Here is an 18911-nt window from a genome sequence, read left to right on the forward strand (position 1 = left end):
ATCCTCCAAAAGCATCTTCAATGCGTGTCTGCCTGAAAATGCAGCCTGAAATGTCTTGGACCCCTGAAAATGTCCTAACCCAGCAGTGAGCTTCATTGGCTGGTGACCAGAGCCCTCCTAAATCACTCCCTTGACAGGTGGGCCAGCTCCTGCCTTTGGGTGGTCTTTCCCTTCCTAGTGCGTGTGCATCCTGTGAGGCACTGGCAGGAACAAGAGTTGGAGCCAGGACTGGCCTGAGAATTATTCTGTCGTCTGACCTGGGAGACAGCGCCCTCAGCAAAAAGGGCCTGGCGCCATCATTTGAAGTTGGTGTGTAGCACCCACCCTCCAGTCAGATCACAGATGGGAAATCGAGAACAGAAGGTGAGAAAACAGATTCCATGTTCACATGATTATTCTTGTTTATTGAGGTCTCTTTATTCTCCACGGGTGCTTTTTTCTTCAAGTAAACAGAGCAGGCGCAAATATCTATAATGAATAAATTTATTGTCTTACAAAAATCATTGTCTAGAAATATGGGAATACAAGAAAAGATATTTGCGGTCAGGTGTCTGGTGGTCAACAGCCAGTACAGTTCATAAAGGGGGAAAATCCAAGATTCCAAACCCACAGGACAAATTCTTCCTAACAGATGTTAAAGCTTTTAACCCAAAAGGTTTGTGTTTTCAAGCACATTGCAGAGGATCGAGGATTTAGAATTAACACTGATTCATTGTCACTGAATGTTTGTAATACCACTTTGACTAGAGAGGTACATGATATGAAGCACAGTCAAAACTGAATACATTAAATTGTTATAGAGGCGAATGATATATTCAACATTGTCTTAGTACTGTAGTGTCTAAGGCACTTTCCGTAATGTCAGTTTGCTTAACTATCAACCAAAAACAGGATGCTAAGTGTTCACTGTAACACTGTCCAAAGGGAAGGGAGAAGGAAAAATGAAGGAGTCACACCCACTGGCATGTCAACATTCAGGAAGATGGCATCTGTTCTGGAGGCTCCATAAACCTCATTGACAAACTTGGAACAAGCCTCGGACACAAAACCAATATTCCCATTTTGGGCTCAAAGCAGCGGCTGAATTTGCAAGGTCAGCATGAGGGCCTGGCTGGCGACGGGGGGGGGCCTTCCACCAGCTCGGCTTAGGGGTCCACGGCTGCTTGCTCCTGACGTGAGGAGGGCGCCGGCAGAGCCAGGCGGTTCGGGAGACCATCTGGAAGTCTACATGATCCATGGCTGCCACCTGGGGCCTCAGCTGCAGTGTGGCCACTATCCCTTCTATGCACAGACCAGCCCTGGCCAAGGCCAGTTCACATGAGTAGATGCGGGACACCATCGACTCGAGGGGCAGGGCCCCCCTTGGGGGATGGACATGGTAACCCCAAATGGGTGTTGCTTCCAATCCAGCCCACCCCTCCTACTCTTTCCAAAGCCCCTTTCACAGTTTGCTCACTGAAATAGCGCTGATCATTATTTGAAGGAAATGAGAGATACAAGTGCAGTTTAGAGTCCACAATGGTCTAGGAGACTTGATGTGGCTGAGGAGTCGGGGGCCACGTGAACACAGAACTAGGTGACCTGTCTGTATGACAGAGAGCATGCAGAGCGACTGAGCGACGACCACGGCGCTGCCCCAATAACCCAGCGACCCGCAACCAAGGGCCTGGAGTTTGTTTTAAAAAGGGTCTTACCATGTTTTATAAAATGGTCTCTTGATGACTATATGGAAAATAGATGCAATGATGAAACAATCTGTTTAATATATGTGTCCTGTGTGTGTCTATATATAAAAAGGGGAGCAATTGTACCTAAGTCTGAAGCAGGATACAGTATGCATAGGCTGGAGAGCCTTAAGACACAGTTGATCTTTCAGGAAGGAATCCCGTAGCTTGCCAATTTCCGAAATCTGCAGGAGGCCCCGGGTGCATTCCTAACTGTCCCACTGTATTGCCTCCTCTGGCTTCCTGCAACTTTACTCTGACTGGGGTGGCTGCGTCTCGTTGACATCACTGGTCTTACTTTCTGTGTCATCGTCGGAGAGCTCCAGGGAAGCTCCTTCAAGGTGCAGCTGGCGCCGGCCAGATCGGCTGGAGGAGAAGCTGATGGGGCCACCCCGCCTGGAGAACACAGGAAGCAGATGTGTGTGGGTAAACAGACAGGAGCACATGGCTGACAATATGTTCAACCACTCAATGCCACGGAACCTTCCCCTTGCACCCCCTCCTCGGACACACGACCTTGTGGGGGTGGCGGTACGATGGGGAAGGACTGTGCTTTTCTGCCTCTCCCACAACCCTGCCTGCAGAGTACGCGAAGCAGGGTCCTTGGAGAACTGGGGAGGACTTGATTCAGCCTAGGACTGTGTGATGGAAATGGTAAGGAAGACGGATTAAGGCCAAGCTCTACCTGCTAACCAGGGAATCAGCCAGATAGCAAATCTTTTATTGAGGATTTGTGGGCCACATAGGGACTCTGTTGCATATTCTTTGTTTTGGCGTTTTTATAACCATTTAAAAATGTAGAAACCATGCTTAGCTTGATGGCTGTATAAAAGCAGGGTATGCACCAAATCTGCCCATTGGCCAGATGTGCTGAAACCTCCGCCGACCTGGTCTTCTGGGGCAGAGACTTCAGCTGTAGCTCTCTCACGCTCCGCCCTCTCACTGGTACAGAGCAGATCCAGTGTGGTGAGGAGGACGGTGCTAGGAGGGCTGATGGCACCAGGTCCCAGGAGGAGCTCCTGCCCTGCTTTTTAAGAGAGGCTGGGAGCTCACTTCACTAATGGATATCTGGACGGGGCTGGATGCCTGACCCAGCTCCAGCCTGGTGTGGTGGATTAGTGTGGTCCTCTAGTGACTGGCAATGAGTAGGGCCGGCTCCTCTTTTATTCTCCCCAAGGATGACTATAAAGGTCAGAAATCTTAAATGAAGTGGTTCAGGAGAAAGAATGGGTCCCTGGGTATGGATCTAAGTAAACTTCCTCTGACCAGCTGCACCCCGAGCCTAAGCTAACCCACAAAGCAGCTGCCTGTCAGCTCGGGGCCGCATGTCTGCTCACCTCAGCCGGTTCTTCAGGGTGCTGACCTCGCGGCTCAGGCCCTCGTTGGCCTCGGTGGCATCATCCAGTTCCCGCTGGAGTTTACGCCGAGATGCGTTGGCACGCGTCGCTTCTTCTTCTGCTTCCTCCAGCTGGCGTTTAAGCTGCTTCATCCGAGCGTTGGCCTTCTCCATCTTGGGGAGGGTACATGAACCAAAACAAACCAAACTGGTGAATCCAGTGTCGGCCTCTCTGCACCCCGAGCGTGGCAGTGTGGGGCTCTGCCTGTTACCCTTGTGAGCACGCGTGTACACGGATGTACACGCGTGCCTGGGGGCTGGTCGGAGGCTCTGTAACCGGCCTGCTGCTCTCAGCAAAGCTAGCATCTACAAAGCACACTAGGCCAAAAGAAATGAAAAAGTACTCAAGACTCTGTTTTTACCGGTGAGTTTTCTACAGAAAAATGACAGAGTTTACTATCTTCACACACGTCACCTAGGGGACTGAAAGGGAATTGCTATTCTTGCAAAATGTGGAAGAACCAGCAATATGGGACAATCCCCAGCCCAGAAGATGGTACGATGCATCTTTACACCTCCTTTCAAGGATGGGCATCTCAGATACTAGACTCGGATTCAAGCAGAAAGCCACCCTGGGATGACATGCCACAGAACTAAGAGCCTCCCTTTTGGACCCTTCATTCCTGAGCCACACAGGCACTGGTCAGTGCCTCGTGGGTCCAGCGCACACCACCCTCAACTGTGCTCCGTGTTGCTAGGCCCCAAGGGTGGGGGTGGGAAGGGAAGGCCAGGTTGCCTGACTGAATGAATGAAGTTGGGGAGGGTTCGGGCCAAAGGCAGTGAAATCCTCAGATCCATCCACCTTTCTGGCCAGTGTCTGCAGTGTGAAGTCTCACCAGGCAGAGGGCAGGGAGCGGGAGGGAGGGTACAGCTGCCCACGCTGCAATCAGGGCAGGCCTGACCCACAGTTCAAAGTCCTGCGGAACATTCCCTGTGTACTTAGAAAAGGGGGCCTGGATGCAGACGCTGAAGCTCACTCGGGTGCAGCGTGCAGTACCTTTGTCTTCCCTTCACTTTCTATTCAGTATCTCCTGTGCCCACCCTACACCCAGCCAGTATCTCATGACTGCCAGCAATATCCAGGAACTATACTAGGCATTAGGGAGATAACAGGGAGCAAAACAGGCAGAAATCCCTGTACTCACGAAGCACACATTCTAGTGGAGAAAGCAGGAGCTTTACAGTTCAGTCCAGGCCTCACTGAACTTGCTTCCTGACCTGCTCTCCCCGCCCTCCTGTGTCTCGGGTACTGGGAGTGCCCACCAGGAACATGGAACAGCCCACGTTAGCTGAAACATCAGAATCGGGAGGGCCCTGAATTCCACCGGTCAGTTGTGCCACCAGCTCATTCTCCACCAGTTCCTCTGCTCACGCGCTTCCCAGGGAGGCACTTCCTCGCGTACCTGCTCTTTATACTGGTCCGCGTGTCGACGCTCATCCTCGACCTGCATGAAGATTTCTTTCAGCTTCTTCTCAGTGCGACGGACTAATTTGTTGGCGGCTGCTCGTTCCCTGTGAAAGTGGTCACAGTAGTTTTGAAATTCTTGAAATGGTATTTTGTGTGGGAAAAAATATTTTTTAAAGCCCCTTTTCTTTGGGAAGATGACGCATGGTGGAGGCATTATGGACCTCTCTGTCCAGAATTCATGACTAATGTGCTGAAACCTTTCCTTCTGGTCAAAATCAGAATTGCCTTTAATGTATTCCTCAATAGTGAAAGGTAGAATAAGTGCATTATTCCTGCACGTGTAGGTGTTAATTACTGTACACAGGTATTAATCACCGTACTCAGTTATCTTACTTTGTTTGTTTTTGAGATGCAGTCTTGCTCTGTCGCCCAGGCTGGGGTGCAGTGGCGCCATCTCTGCTCGCTGCAACCTCTGCCTCCTGGGTTCAAGCAATTCTCCTGCCTCAGCCTCCTGAGTAGCTGGGATTACAAGGCGTGCACCACCACGCTGGGCTAATTTGTGTATTTTTAGCAGAGACGGGGTTTTACCACGTTGGCCAGGCTGGTCTCGAACTCCTCACCTCAGGTGATCTGCCCGCCTTGGCCTCCCAAAGTGCTGGGATTACAGCCGTGAGCCAGCGCACCCGGCCTGTACACAGTGATCTAAAGAGCAAATGTTACATACAATCTACCTGTCAGTTATACTGAACATAGACTTTTGAAGACACCATCCTTAGTTTAATCACCTAAACTTTTAGCCTGAGAAACAACCCAATTTATTAAGTGATTGTTTCACTTGATAATTTACTAATTACCTATTGTGATGTAGAGGGCTTTGGCAGCTCACATTGAAAAAAACCCCAAAAACAAACCCCCTACACTCCCTCTTTGGTTAGAGGTGAAACAAATCCATGTTTCCAGATGCATCTACGTCGTCCCATATGAAGGAGAGGTAACTTATTTGGAGGACTCCATGGAAGACAGAAAAAGTTATTTTGTTCCTTAACAAATATTATGCAAAAGTAGATAGAGACAGTCAGCTGAAAGGGTGTTATGTTAATTCCAACTAGAAACAAACCCTTAACTGTTTGCTTCAGCCCACTGGAGTCCAAAGAATGAGTGGGAAGTCCTGGCACGAGAGACTGGGGAGGATGCAGGGAGAACCCTAACCCTGCATTTGGCCGCGAGCCCTGCATTTCTGGGCTCCAAGCTCCCCAGCAAGAGGGTGAATCTGAAGGTCTGCCCTGGCTCTGGGCGCTATGACCTAATAGCTTTGTAAATGCCTGCCAGCAGCTGTACTGTACAATTTCTCATCAATTTCAGAATGCTTTAATACAACAATATGAAAGCTGTTAAGCAATCCCTTCTATGGGGAGAAGAAAGGATCTGATTTGTGTCATACTGCATTTGTTCTCTGGCAGCAAACTAGCATTTCATGGGATGCCACACGCTTGGGAAATCGACTTTGGGTAGGAGATGCAAACTCAGGGTGCCTAGAAAATCAGGGGGCGCCGTCCTAAAGCCCAGCCTTCCCTGACTGTTCACGGATGCCGTCTGTCCTCCCAGCCTCTGAATGCTCGCAGCTCTTCTCTCACAGCTCACACCAACTTCTGTGTCCCACTCTGGTTATGTGTTCTCTGCCCACGTGGTGGGAAGCCCCCCCGAAAGGGGCATGCCTGTTTTGTCTCTGACTGAGCCTAGTTGGTAAGTTTTGGTTTACGGTAGCAAAAACCTCTTACTTGGCTTCCTGCTCAAGCTGCTCCTCCAGCTGCCCAATCTTGGCCTCCAGGGCTGAGATGGTGGCCTTGAACTTGGACTTGACAGCACCCTCTAGTTCCTGCAGCTTGGCCTTCAGCTCCTTGTTCTGCCGCTCCAGTTGCTGGCGTGCATTGTCACTCTTCTGGGCGGCGCTGCGCTCGGCTGCTAGCTCGGCGTTCAGTGTGTCCACCTAGAGAGGAGAGAGGAGTTTAGTCACTTGTGCCTGAGGGGTGGCACAGGCCTCCCTGGGTGACGGGCTCCTGCATGGGCCACCTGTAGAGTGGTCTTGCGGAAGCGGTCGTTGAGCAGCTCCATGTTGCTCTGCTCCTCTTCCAGCTCCTCCTCCAGCTGTGCGATCCGAGCTTCCAGACGCCGCTTCTCATCCAGCAGCGCGGACCTGGCGGGGAGAGGAGGAGGGGACGGTTCAATCCCAGCTCAGCACAGCACGGGAGCCTCAGGGAAGGCTCCTCCACCCACCCTGTTGCTGGAAACCTGAGCAGCCATCCTGAATTTTCTCTTTCCCCTGCACTCATCCCCGAATCCATCAGTAGGTCCCACTGATGACACTTCCAAACACCCTCCCCTGCTGCCACCACCCAGATGCAGGCCTGTCATCTCTCACCTGGACTGCTGGGTGGCCTCCCGCTGCCCTGCCTGCCTCTCTCCAGCTGTTCTCCACAGACAACAGCCAGAGTCGCTTTGAAAACGCAAGCACGACCCCAGCCTCCCCACCGCTGAAACTCTTCAGTGGTTTCCAATGCACTGAGAATCAAATTCTAACTACTCATGATGGCATACTCAAAAAGGCACGTGATGGACGTTCAGTTCAGTAATTAAGTGGAGAAATCAACTGAATTGGAAAAAAAGATAATGACTTTTAACGAAAAAATGAATTCAGAGAAAGGTCCTATCTGAGGAACCTGCTTGCCAAAGCTAGCTGGAAAGTGAAGGCCTGCAGTGCCCGTTGGCGCACCCCACGGCTCCCCCCTGTGGTGTGCAGGGCTCGGCAGGACTGGCACGGGGTACCATGGCTGAGGCAGCCCAGGCCCAGCGAGGGAGGAGCAAACCACCCGCTGATGCCAGGTGCGTGGACACCTCCAGCCTTCTCAGCAGTGTGCGTGCCTGAGGGCGAAGAACCCACCCCCGGCCGTGGGAGACTCACTTGCCAGAGGCGCTGTTGGTGATCTCGTCCGCCAGCTCATCTCTCTCCTGCTCGGCGTGTCGGCGGGCTCGCTCAGATGAGGCAAGTTCCTAAGCAGTGGAGACTGCGTTAAGCTCTGGCTGTGAACAGTTTCCTCACCTGTGGAATCTGACAGTGCCTGGAGCTACAGCGACCTTGCTCCTGTCACTGTTTACCTGCACCTCAAGCTGTCATTTAGATTTGAGAAATTAAACTGACAAGAAAATCTGCTCGGTGCAGGCCAGCCAGGTGGTGTGTGGTGTCAGCATCTGACACACACATGTCCAGAGGAAAGTCTTCATTGCTATAAGGGCTTTGCTGTCACCTCCAACGTAAGAGGTGGCTATGTTCCTGCCCTTCTTGGAAAGCTGGTGCTTCTTAATATAAACTGAGCATGAACTTTATATAAACCCTGAACCCTAAGAAACATGAGCTATACCAACTTATGGCCCTGAAGTATCTTTCACATAAACAGTTTGAGATCAAGGACGCTGGCTGCACAGACCAGTGCGGATCCAGGCAGCTGTGCCGCAACAAGGATCAACGCTCCCATGGAGAGGAGGCAGGTGGGCGCCTCCGCAGGGGCTCAAGTGTTTGCAGAGCTGGGCCTCTAAGGTGGGCAAGGCCTCTTTCTTGAAGGGGACTGTGGCTCCACAGGGGGCTCTCAGAGGACTGGGCAGGACAATGGGGACAGCCCTGTGCCTGCCAGCCCACGGGAGGAACTGCCTGATGGCTGCTTTTCCACAAACTTCTTTGGAAAGATGATTTGCCATGGAAAGGAGTCAAGGGTGCATTTATCTTATAAATGAGGGAACTGAGGCCCACCTGGATGAAGATACTGGCCCAAAGTCCTGAGGTTAGTCAGCAGCAAAAAGTCAGGGTTCCGACTCCCTGTCCAGGGCTCTTCTCACCAGCTGCCCCTTCCAAAAGATGCCACATTTGGCAAGAGCACACCTTGAACGTGTCTTAGGAGCAGGGCTGCATGGGAGCTCCTCTGTCTGCTCCAGCACGTGCACCTGCCTTACATGAGTGTAGGCTGAAGGTCCTCTGACAGGCCTGGGTTCTAGCACATCCTGGCACACAGGGCAGGGTGGGAGTCAGGAAGGAAAAAGAGGCAGCTGACGGAATGTTCCAGGCCTGATCCCAGGGCCACTGACTCCAGACAGCTCTACCATCTGGCCTCTGGTGTTTTGTCTTCTTGGGCCTATGAAACACTCACTGTCCACTGGCTTGAGGGTGGGGCTCTAGGCAGACTGAGGGACCCACGGGAGAAAGGAAGGGACCCCGGGGCCTCTAAGCCAGATGAACGGAGGTGTTTGAGGGAAGGAAAAGTGTCAGAAATAGGGGGAAGGGCAGGGCCAGCTTTCCAGCTCAGTCTCTTCTCCCTAATGCAGTGTGAGTCAGGCCTTGCCTGAGAGTCTGAAAGAAACACTTTCAGAAAAAACAGTGTGGTACAGAGAATGCCTCTTGGACAGTTGGGTAATGGCCCAGGAGCGCTCTCTAGGAGGCAGGCTCCAACAGCCACATCGCCTTTGGGGAAATGAGCATTTGGGGATCTCACCAATCAACTCCATGATGGATACATAGAGCTTACACATCTACTTCATTGATGAACATGCATCATTTTTAAGTACACACGGAACACTTATAAGAACTAACGTGTTCTAGGTCCCAGAGCTCTTTCTCAGCATTCTCTGACCACAATGTGATAAAACTAGAAATCAACTTAAAAAACAAGCAAATGCCATACATTTGGAAATTTAAACCGCAAGCTTAAATTATTCACAGGATGAAGAAGAAACCATAATAGAAATTAGAAAAATTTAGAATTACATGACAATGAAATTACTCCACATCAAAATTTGTGGAACATGATGAAAACCGATCTTAGAGGGGAATTTACAGTCTTTTATAAACATATTAGACAAGAAGCTTGAAAGCTGATGAGCTAAGTGTCCAACTCAAGAAGTCAGAAAAAAAAGGAGCAAAAAATGGTGAGATAGAGGACAGCAGGATGAAAACCTCTTGAAGCTGGCTCTCAGGTTCTCTCTCAGGGTCGGCTCGGTGTTTACTGATCTGGTTTTGAGTTCCTTGTTCATTCCTGACACCTAGAGAGCCATCCTCCTTTCTTGCAAGCTCTGCCTTTGCTAATATTTTATCCAATATTTATAGGTGTTTGTATTGGGAGTTTTTTCATATTAACTGATAATAACATTTAACTTACCTTTTCAGGTTTGAAGAAATTTTGATTATCCATCATTTATACGGTAATGTGTATATTTAAGTGTGCCTTGCACTGTTACAGTTCCTATATGCAACACTTTATCAGTCTGCTTCATGAGAACTTACAAAAAAGATAAATGAAGGAATAACAGGAATTCAATGAAACAAACTTCTCTCCTTTTAAGTTATCACATGAGTAGTGTTTCTGTGTAAAAACAAGGCAATTTTGCATCACCAAGGTTGGAGTTACACAGTTCTTGTGCTTATCAACACTTCCCTGTCCTGCACAGGGGAACAGGCCAAGAAGATGGCCTGAAAAGCTACTCATCAGCTCCTTTGCCTTTTGCCAGGTAGAGGAATATATATGAGCAGTGTCGAAGTGATAACTTTCTGTTTCCAAACTGAAGCAACAAGAAGGTTGAGGACCATATTAAAAATGGATACTTAAAAAAATAAAAAACAAAAATGTATACTGACATTACAGTGGGCTACAAATATATTAAGTTTTTTTTGATCTTGGAGAAATTTCAAGGGCAAATATATTTGTTGAACAAATGGATGAATAAGTAACAAACCAACCTCCTGCAACTGAAGGATTTCTGCTTCCAGACTCTTCAATTTCTTTTCGCTCTCTTTGGATTGAGCAAAAATCTCATCTCTGGATGCACGAGCTTCTTCTAATTCACGTTGGTAATCCTTCATCTGAGCCTAAGATTAAATAAGAAGGTTTTGGGGTGGTTTACATTCTTAGTTTTAGTTAAAAAAAATTTTTTTAGAGATGAGCCTTGGCTGTGTTGCCCAGGCTGATCTCAAACTCAAGGCCTCAAGCATTCCTCCTGATTACAAGTGTGAGCTGCGGTGCCTGGCCCCATTCTTAGCTTGTAAACATGGTATTTTTTTTCTAGATTATAAAAGTAATATACATTCATTGTAAATATAAAAGTATATGGGAATGACAAGGATATTATAAGAAAACTACAGATCAAAACGAAATCCCTTATGAATACAAATGCAAAAATCTTCAACAGAATAGTAGCAAACTGAATCTGGCAACATGTAAAAAGGATTATACACCATGACCAAGCAGGATCTATCTGAGGAATGCAAGGTTGGTCTGACAACCAAAAATGAATTAATGTAACCATATGATCATCACAATAAATGCTGAAGAAGCACTTGACAAAATCTAATACCCTTTCAATATAAAAATACTCAACAAGCTATGAACAGAAGGAAATTTCTTCAACTCTGATTAAGGGCATCAATGAAAAACTGACAGCCAATATCATACTTAAGGATCAATGACCAAATGCTTTCCCTCTAAAAGATGAGCAACAAGACAAGGATGTCCGATCTTGCCACTTCTACTTAACAATGCAATAGAGATTCTAGCCAGGGTAATTAATTAGGTAAGATAAAGAAATAAAAGATATCCAGATTGGAAAGGAAGAAGTAAAACTAGTTCAATTTGCAGATGATCTGATATTGTATACAGAAAATCTTAAGGAAGACACTGAAAGAATTAGAACTGCTGGTAATATGGACAGTGAAAGAAAAGAAAGCCCACAAGAACTAATTGATGAGTTTAGCAAGATTGCGGGATACAAGATCAACATACAAACATCAATTATATTTCTATACACCAACTATGAACATTCAAAATAAAGCAATTACATTTATAATAGCATCAAAAGAATATAAACTTAGGTATAAAGAAAAAAAGTGAAAGACTTGTATACCAAGAACTACAAAACGTCACTGAAAAAAATAAAAAAGATCTAAATAAATGGAAAGATTATCCATGTTTGTAGACCAGAAGACTTAATATTGTTAAAATAGCAATACTCTCCAAATTGATCTACACATCAACACAATAAACTATCAAAACCCAAACTGGCTTTTTTTTTTTTTTTTGGTGGCAGAAATTAACAAGCTAAGGCAGGTGTGGAAATCATTTACTCATAAAGAATTTATATCCAGAATACAGAATTGTTTCAACTCAATAATTAAAAGAGAGCTCAGCTGTTTAACCTCATTAGTCATTAGAGAAATAAAAATAAAAGCCACAATGAAATGTCACTTCACACCCACTAAGATGGTTACAATCAAAAGATGGACAATAACAAATGTTGACAAGATGTGGAGAAATTGGAACCCTCATATATAGCTGGTAGGAACGTAAAACTGCAGTGACTGTGGGAAACAGTTTGGCAGTTCCTCAAAGTTAAACACAGAGGTACCATATAACCCAGCTCAATTCCACTCCTAGGTATATTTCTGAGAAAACTGAAAGCACATGTCCACACAAATGCATATGAATGTTCATAGAGGCATTATTCAGAAGGCAAAAAAAAATGGAAGCAACCCAAATGTCCAACTGGGGGATAGATGAGTAAAATGTGGTAGATGTATCCACACAGTAGAGTGTTACTCAGTAATAAAAAGGAGTGCGGTACTTGTTCATGTGGCTACATGGATGAACTTTGAAAACATCATGCTAAGTGGAAAACCAGTCACAAAAGGCCACATATTGTATGATTCCACTGATATGAAATATGGAACAAAGGCAAATTTATAGAGACTGAAAGATTAATAGTTGATTAACGCAGGATGCAGCAGGGATACAGGGAATGGGGAGTGACAGCTAATGGGTGGAGGATTCTTTTGGGAGGGACCAAAATGCCCCAAATTTGATAGTGGTGATGGCTGAATAAGCCTATGAATAACTAAAAAATACTGAAAACACTAAACTGGCGAATTGTGTGGTATGTGAACTATATTTCAATAAAGCTGTTAAATAAAATCACAGTATTATAGTTTATATTCTTTGTAATTAATTAGCTTAATAACTTTTGTAATTAGCTAATAAAAGTCTTGAGCCCAGGCTGCAGTGAGCCATGACTGCACCACCGTACTTCACCCTGGGTAGCAGACTGAGACTCTATCTATCTCTGGGAAAACAAACAAACAAACAAAAAATCTTTATATTTAGCTTCAAAAAAAAAAAAAAAAAAAAGCATATGGAAACGAGTTCCTACCAACCTATTATCCAGAGATGACTTTCCCTCTAAACTTTTTTCTAGGTATAGTATGTCTGCCTACATGTCTGTATGTGAAAATGTATACACACACATGTGTAGAGTTACAAGTCAAACCGTCCTACACCATATTTTCCTTTATTCATTTAAGTCCGGCCATCATTCCCCACACACCCCATCACTTAGATGGTTAGCAGTCCATAGACATTTAGGGGGTTTCCATTTTTGCTATCATAAATAACAACACTTCTGCTAAAGATCTTTGTACATAAAAATTTCTTCTTTATATTTTGTTAAATTTTCAAGATGTATCAACAAGGTCAAAGGAAAAGTTTTCATCATTAACGGACCAGTTCCCCTGAGAAGTTGCTCCCATCCATCCTATAGGTGAGGGCCCCCTGCCTGCCTGCCTGCCCACACCATGAACTCTTGCAGAGATCACTTCTTGTCATTGTGGTAGTGAAAACTGGCACATCATCTGGGTAGAAAAAGTGACGATTAAAACAGACCAAAAAGATCACAAAAGCTACAGCACTAAGGGGCTGGGTCAACATGACCCTCCTCTCGAGGTGAGGAAGGGTGGGTTTTAAGCATCGCCACAGGCTCTCAGGGCCACAGGAGGCCGGCATGATGCCTCCACCCCAACTGTGTTGCTAAGTGCATTCAAGTATCTCCTGTGGACACAGCGGACACACAAGCACTCTCTTTATGGCCTGCTGCCCCACCCCCGGCCACGCTGACAGCGGTGCTGTGCCCCCCAGCTTCACTGCTGGACTCTGTGTAAAAGCCACACAGGTCACGTGGTGCCATCCAGAGACTCCATGGGTGGAGGCACATACCTGGAGCTTGCGGAGCTGCTTAATCACCTCATCCCGAGCTTTGTTCGCAGCCTCGATTTGGGCTTCGAGGTCCTTCAGGTCTATCTCCATCTTTTTCTTTGAAGCTACAGCAAGCGCCCGCTGTTTCCTCTCATCCTCCAGCTCCGCCTCGAGCTCCCGCACCTAATGGACAACATCGGGTTATGCTGGGTTACATCCAAGTATCTGCTCGCAGAACAGGCAGACTGTTCTCAAGTGGGGGGCTCTGGTGACTCGGGTGAGTGGAAACTTCTGTTACTCTGTAGAGGTCTCTGTTACCAAACAGTTACTATCAACAGAAAACCACAGTAGCTGAATTTTGTTCAAAGGGGTCTTTAAACACCACCACCTAGTACAAACCATCCCACTGACTGCTACGAGGGCATGCGAGAAGGCAGCCAGTGACCTGAGCTCAGTGTAGATGAAGCCAAGATGGAAAAACCCAAGACAATACGGTAACCGTGTAATAAAGGCTGGGGTAGGCACAGAGTGGGCATGGGGTGGTTGCTAAGAGGTACAGAGGACTAAGCAGGCATTCCTGTTTCCTAGAGCTGTGAGGACATGGGGCATGGCCATGTTGCAGGGGTGTCAGAACCAGGCAGAAACTGCCTTTGATCAGCAGGAAAGGGGGGAGCAGTCAAAGCTGTCCAATGGAGGAGGGACAAAATGAAGGCCTGCTGTGGAGCAGGCAGATGGGAGAGTGAGGATGAGTAAGATGTGGGCTGGAAACCGAGGTGGACACACCTGTCAGCCACTCACTCACTCTGTGGCACTCTTCACTCAGCCTCCTAGTGTGCAGTGGGGATGGGGAACTGTGCTCACACTGTGTGAGGGATGCTCAGAAGAAGGTGCTCTGGAGTCCTTAAACCAAATCCTAACGCCTCTGTCACCAATGATGAGGACCAGACACAGAGCTGTTGAGCTCCAAACCTTATCAGCCCATGAGTCCACAGGGACTGTGTGTCATTGCCTTGACATGGTCTTCCCAACCTGTCCTGCTTCTTCCACTTATTCAGCCATAAATGAATGTTTCGTCACGTATTTATTAAGGTATAGGTCATAAATACCTTAATAAATACCTGCACCCTATGTAGTGCAGTAGCAGCTGGAGGCTCAGCGAGCAAAGAAAGGTCCCTGCCTTCACAACCTTCCGCTTCCTGCAAAGAGGATGATGGCTGGTGTGGGAGCTGGTATGGAGGCACCAAGGCTTGATGGAGTGGTGGCTCCACTGGTCCTCTCCAAAGGGGAGAAACAAGGCCACTGCTGCTGCTGCTCTGCAGGGGTTGGCATGGGAGAGGAGGAGCAGGGCAGCTGCTTCCGCATAGGGCAGAGGTGCTCGTCATCTGCTTGCTGTGTTCTGCAGAGACCTGGGGCTGTACCTCAAGGCACAGGATAGCAGGAGGCTCCTAATGTAGAGCCACTTACATGAATTTCAAAGTGTGGTTTAAAAAAATTTCTACAAATTCTTTAATACTCCCCACCTTAAAGAGTTGGAGCATAATCTCCTCTTGAATGTGGGCCAGACTTAGTGACTTGCTTCTAATAAACAGAATAAACAAGTGATCACATGAGACTTGGGCGATTAGGTCATAAAAGGCCCAGAAGCTTCCTCCTTGCTTGCTTGCTTTTGGATCTCTCACTCTCCTGAAGCTCCCTCCAGGACACTCAGGAGGCCCATGTGGTGAGCTGCTGAGGCCTCCTGCTGACACCATGTGTGTGAGTCAGTTTGGCACGCTCCTCCAGCCCCGGTCAGGCCTTCGGATTATGCAGCCAGGGCCAAGGTCCTTACTGTACCAGAACCACTGACTCAACTGCTTCCCAATTCCTCACCCACAGAAACTGTGACAAAAATGTTGTCACAGTTTGCAATAATTTGTTAAGTTTGGGGTAATTTCTTATCCAGCAATAAATGATCAATAATTAGTGGAGCGAAAATAACAAAATAAAGCAAAATTCAGTAATTCCAAATCTGGCCGGGCATGGTGGCTCATGCCTGTAATCCCAGCACTTTGGGAGGCCAAGGCGGGCAGATCACCTGAGTCCAGGAGTTTGAGACCAGCCTGGCCAACACGATCAAATCCTGTCTCTACTAAAAATACAAAAATTAGCTGGGCATGGTGGCGTGTTTCTGTGGTCCCAGCTACTTGGGAGGCTGAGACAGGAGAATCACTTCAACCTGGGAGGCAGAGGTTGCAGTGAGCCAAGATTGTGCCACTGCACTCCAGCCTGGGTGACAGACCGAGACTCCGTCTGAAAACACACACACACACACACACACACACCCCAAATCCAAAACTTACTGCCATGAACTGGAAGGGACTGGCAAAATACCCACGATTCATTTTTAAAGTAAAGTTTTAGACTAGAAATTTAACATATATGCAGAAAAGTGTCTAATATACATTCAGAAAAGTATACAACTTATACATGGATAGCAACTTTATAAAAGGACAAATTTAAATATCTGCTCTTTTTCCTTTTGAAGAGTGATCTAATTATTAGGACTTGGAATCTGAACCACAGACATCTGCCGAATCACCGTGTCTGGGATGCATCAATTCTTTCCTATACCCATGTTCTAAGAGAAGGAACTTGAACCTAACCACGGATTCCTTTGGGAGTCCACTGAGGGCTTTCTGACTGATACGTGTCTGGCTTGTAAGCAGCAATGATACTGAGAAATAGAAAAACCTAAACTAATTACAATAAAATTTAAATAATAAAATTCTCAAATGACCAAATAAATTCATTTTACTCTATGTGTTACTCTGTGTTTACTCAGATGTGTTCTAACACGAATGAACAGGATACTGACCCAGAGCTGGGCTTTGAGAGCCTGCACCCCTTGTTGTGGAGGCCGCACCCTCTGCCCTACCTGTTTGACCAGCAGCCGCTTCTTCTCTTCATTCTGCTCGTCCCTGGTTTGCAGGTCTCTCTCAAACTGCGCCTTCATGGCCTGCATGTTGACCTCCAGACGAAGCTTGGCATCTTCTGTGGCCTGGAGTTCGTCTTCCAGCTCCTCCAGCTGGGTCCTCATTTCCTCCACCTGCTGCTCCAGGGCCCGTTTGGATTTTTCAAGTTCGTGAACCTAAACCACCGAAGCATCAGGGAAGAGTTGACCGGGGTGGAGGCACATATGAAGAACAGCAGTCTTCCTGTTTTACAGGCCCACTCGTGGCATGCTGGCCACTTTGGTCCCCCTGGGCTGGCCCCCTGCCGCATGCATACACATCCTTCCCTCTCCCCTGAAGGCTGCTGCTATTCTCCATTTCAGTGTATGCAGTTCAGAACTACAGTGTGGATGTCTTTATTCCCACGTGTTCTCTGGTCATCCTCCTCTGATGACCTTTAAGCTGAGAGCTCTTCAGTGAGCCAAAGAACAAAGGAAACAGCCATGTCAGGGAACCTGTCTGTTGACTGACTCCTTGCCTGCTGTCTGTGAGGAACAAGTACAACAGTACACCTCTTCCTGCTGTAGAGAAGATCACTCGTATTGAAAAGCACATGTGGAAACTGCTGATTATTAGGGTGGCTTAGGCCTAAGAAGCAGGGCACAGTACACAGGCCTTGATCTTTCTCTGGACAAACATGCCCCCAGCACCATTTCCCTCATTCTCTGCGCCAAGCACTGTGCTGAGAGCTCCACCTCCTGTGCCCTTTGACCCTCGCAGCAGCCTTTGGAGGGAGGCCTTGGTGCTGCTGTGCACCCCCTCTGGGGTCCAGGACCACTGCAGTTCTCACGGGGACAGGCGCGGGGAATCTTAGGACAGGAGGAAGGTCCATTTCTACAGTGTCTGGTGCTCAGTAGGCACAAAAGACCTGTTTGTGGGATCAACATGTGAGTGTTGATGCTACAGAAAACAAACATGAAATCAACTGTAGAGTTCTCTCTCCACATTTCACTGTGTAACCATGGCCACTTCTACTTTCAGTGGCCTCTTTTTGTCCATGGGGCTAGTCCCTGGGCGCCAAGTTGTAGGAGACCCAGCAGAAAGGTGGGACCACCTTCGCTGACTTATGATGTGGCCAGATGGCCCATAGCACATGAAAATGAGATCCTGCCTTTTTAGAGGACTTTCTGTGCTTTTCAAAGCAGATGCAGTAACTTCATGAAATTGGGCAAGTATAATGTCCATCTGGCAGATAAGGAAACTTAGGCTTCAAAAGCTTAAGTGGCTTCCCATGGTCAGAATGGAAGCCTGTGGAGGAGCCAGGGAACTTTGCCTTTGATACCAGGCCTGGGTTTGTTTTGCTATCTTCAACACGTCATACACTAAGGGAGAGACGTAGGGTAAATAAATATCATGGCAGCTCTTGTGGAAGATGTATGCAATGGAAAGAAAAACTGTGCCACAGAAGCTTCCAAGCTGTGGATAAGCCGCCAAAGCTACTGAAGCTCTCAAAGAAAACAGTGGGGCCTCCCTGGGAAGAACCAGGTCAGAGGGAGCTGCCATTCCCTCCTCCTCCTCTCCAGGTCCCCACTCACTTCATGTTTGATAACTACCTGTGACGGCAGAACCATGAAACCTTTTGTTGAAAGGCCCTCCTGCCAGGATGCAGGCTGGAGCAGGGAGGGCAGTGAAAGGACAAGAAGAAACATGTTCACCTCCAGCCAGTGCTGGGGGGGACTGCAGAAAACCTCACAGCAGTCCCAGAAGACCTGAACCCCATATGCATGCACAGGTCAAAACACTCCTAGATGGCTTTGCTGCTGGGCTGTGCATTCCCAGGTCCTTCAGGCTCCCCTGAGGAGTCGCCTGCTCCCGTGTGAAGGCCCAGGCCCCTGGGATACTCTCCCGTGCGGAAGTGTGGAGCCCACCATGCGACTTACGTTTTTTCCCACATCATCTTTGGAGCTCATGAGGTCTTCCATGTCTGCTCGGAGCTGCTTGTTCTGCCTCTCAAACTCCTCCTTGGCCTCCAGGGCTTCCTCGAGGGCCCGGGCCAGTGACAGGGCTTTGGTTTCTTTCTCTCTGGCCTCGGCTTCGGCCCGGTCCCGCTCTTCAGCATAGCGAGCAGAGATGCTCTTCTCTTCTGCTAACAGCTGTGCAGAAGGGGATGGGGGAATACGAAAAACCGAAACAGTGACATCAACTTTTCTCTTCCACCACGTGGCTGATTTATCGCTAGAGTGCTGTCACTAGATTATGGTGTTCTTGTATTTCCTTTTTTTTTTTTTTTTTTTGCTTTCCCTTTTTCCAATTTTGATATAAACATGTATCACATTTAAATGCCTTTAAATAAGATTATTTTAAACCAAACGAACAAAAGCAAGAGCTCTGCCAGGA

General features: G+C 47.5%; 1 protein-coding gene across 12 annotated transcripts in view; it reads right to left on the minus strand.

Annotated features, from left to right (window-relative positions):
• Positions 1 to 465: 465 nt before the first annotated feature.
• Positions 466 to 18911, minus strand: part of MYH10 (myosin heavy chain 10) — a 155520-nt gene continuing 137074 nt past the window's right edge. For all 12 annotated transcript variants that reach the window (XM_019013302.3, XM_019013298.3, XM_055367463.2 and 9 more), the window contains 10 exons: positions 18455 to 18667; positions 16499 to 16711; positions 13606 to 13767; positions 10308 to 10436; positions 7488 to 7576; positions 6599 to 6722; positions 6307 to 6515; positions 4524 to 4632; positions 3062 to 3234; positions 466 to 2120 (listed from right to left, as the gene is read on the minus strand). In XM_019013302.3, coding sequence (XP_018868847.3) covers positions 1976 to 2120; positions 3062 to 3234; positions 4524 to 4632; positions 6307 to 6515; positions 6599 to 6722; positions 7488 to 7576; positions 10308 to 10436; positions 13606 to 13767; positions 16499 to 16711; positions 18455 to 18667 — 1566 coding nt within the window. In that variant the 3' untranslated portion in view covers positions 466 to 1975. The remainder of the gene's footprint in view (positions 2121 to 3061; positions 3235 to 4523; positions 4633 to 6306; positions 6516 to 6598; positions 6723 to 7487; positions 7577 to 10307; positions 10437 to 13605; positions 13768 to 16498; positions 16712 to 18454; positions 18668 to 18911) is intronic.

This window comes from Gorilla gorilla, chromosome 19 (assembly GCF_029281585.2).
Source record: "Gorilla gorilla gorilla isolate KB3781 chromosome 19, NHGRI_mGorGor1-v2.1_pri, whole genome shotgun sequence".
Taxonomy (NCBI): Eukaryota; Metazoa; Chordata; class Mammalia; order Primates; family Hominidae; genus Gorilla; species Gorilla gorilla.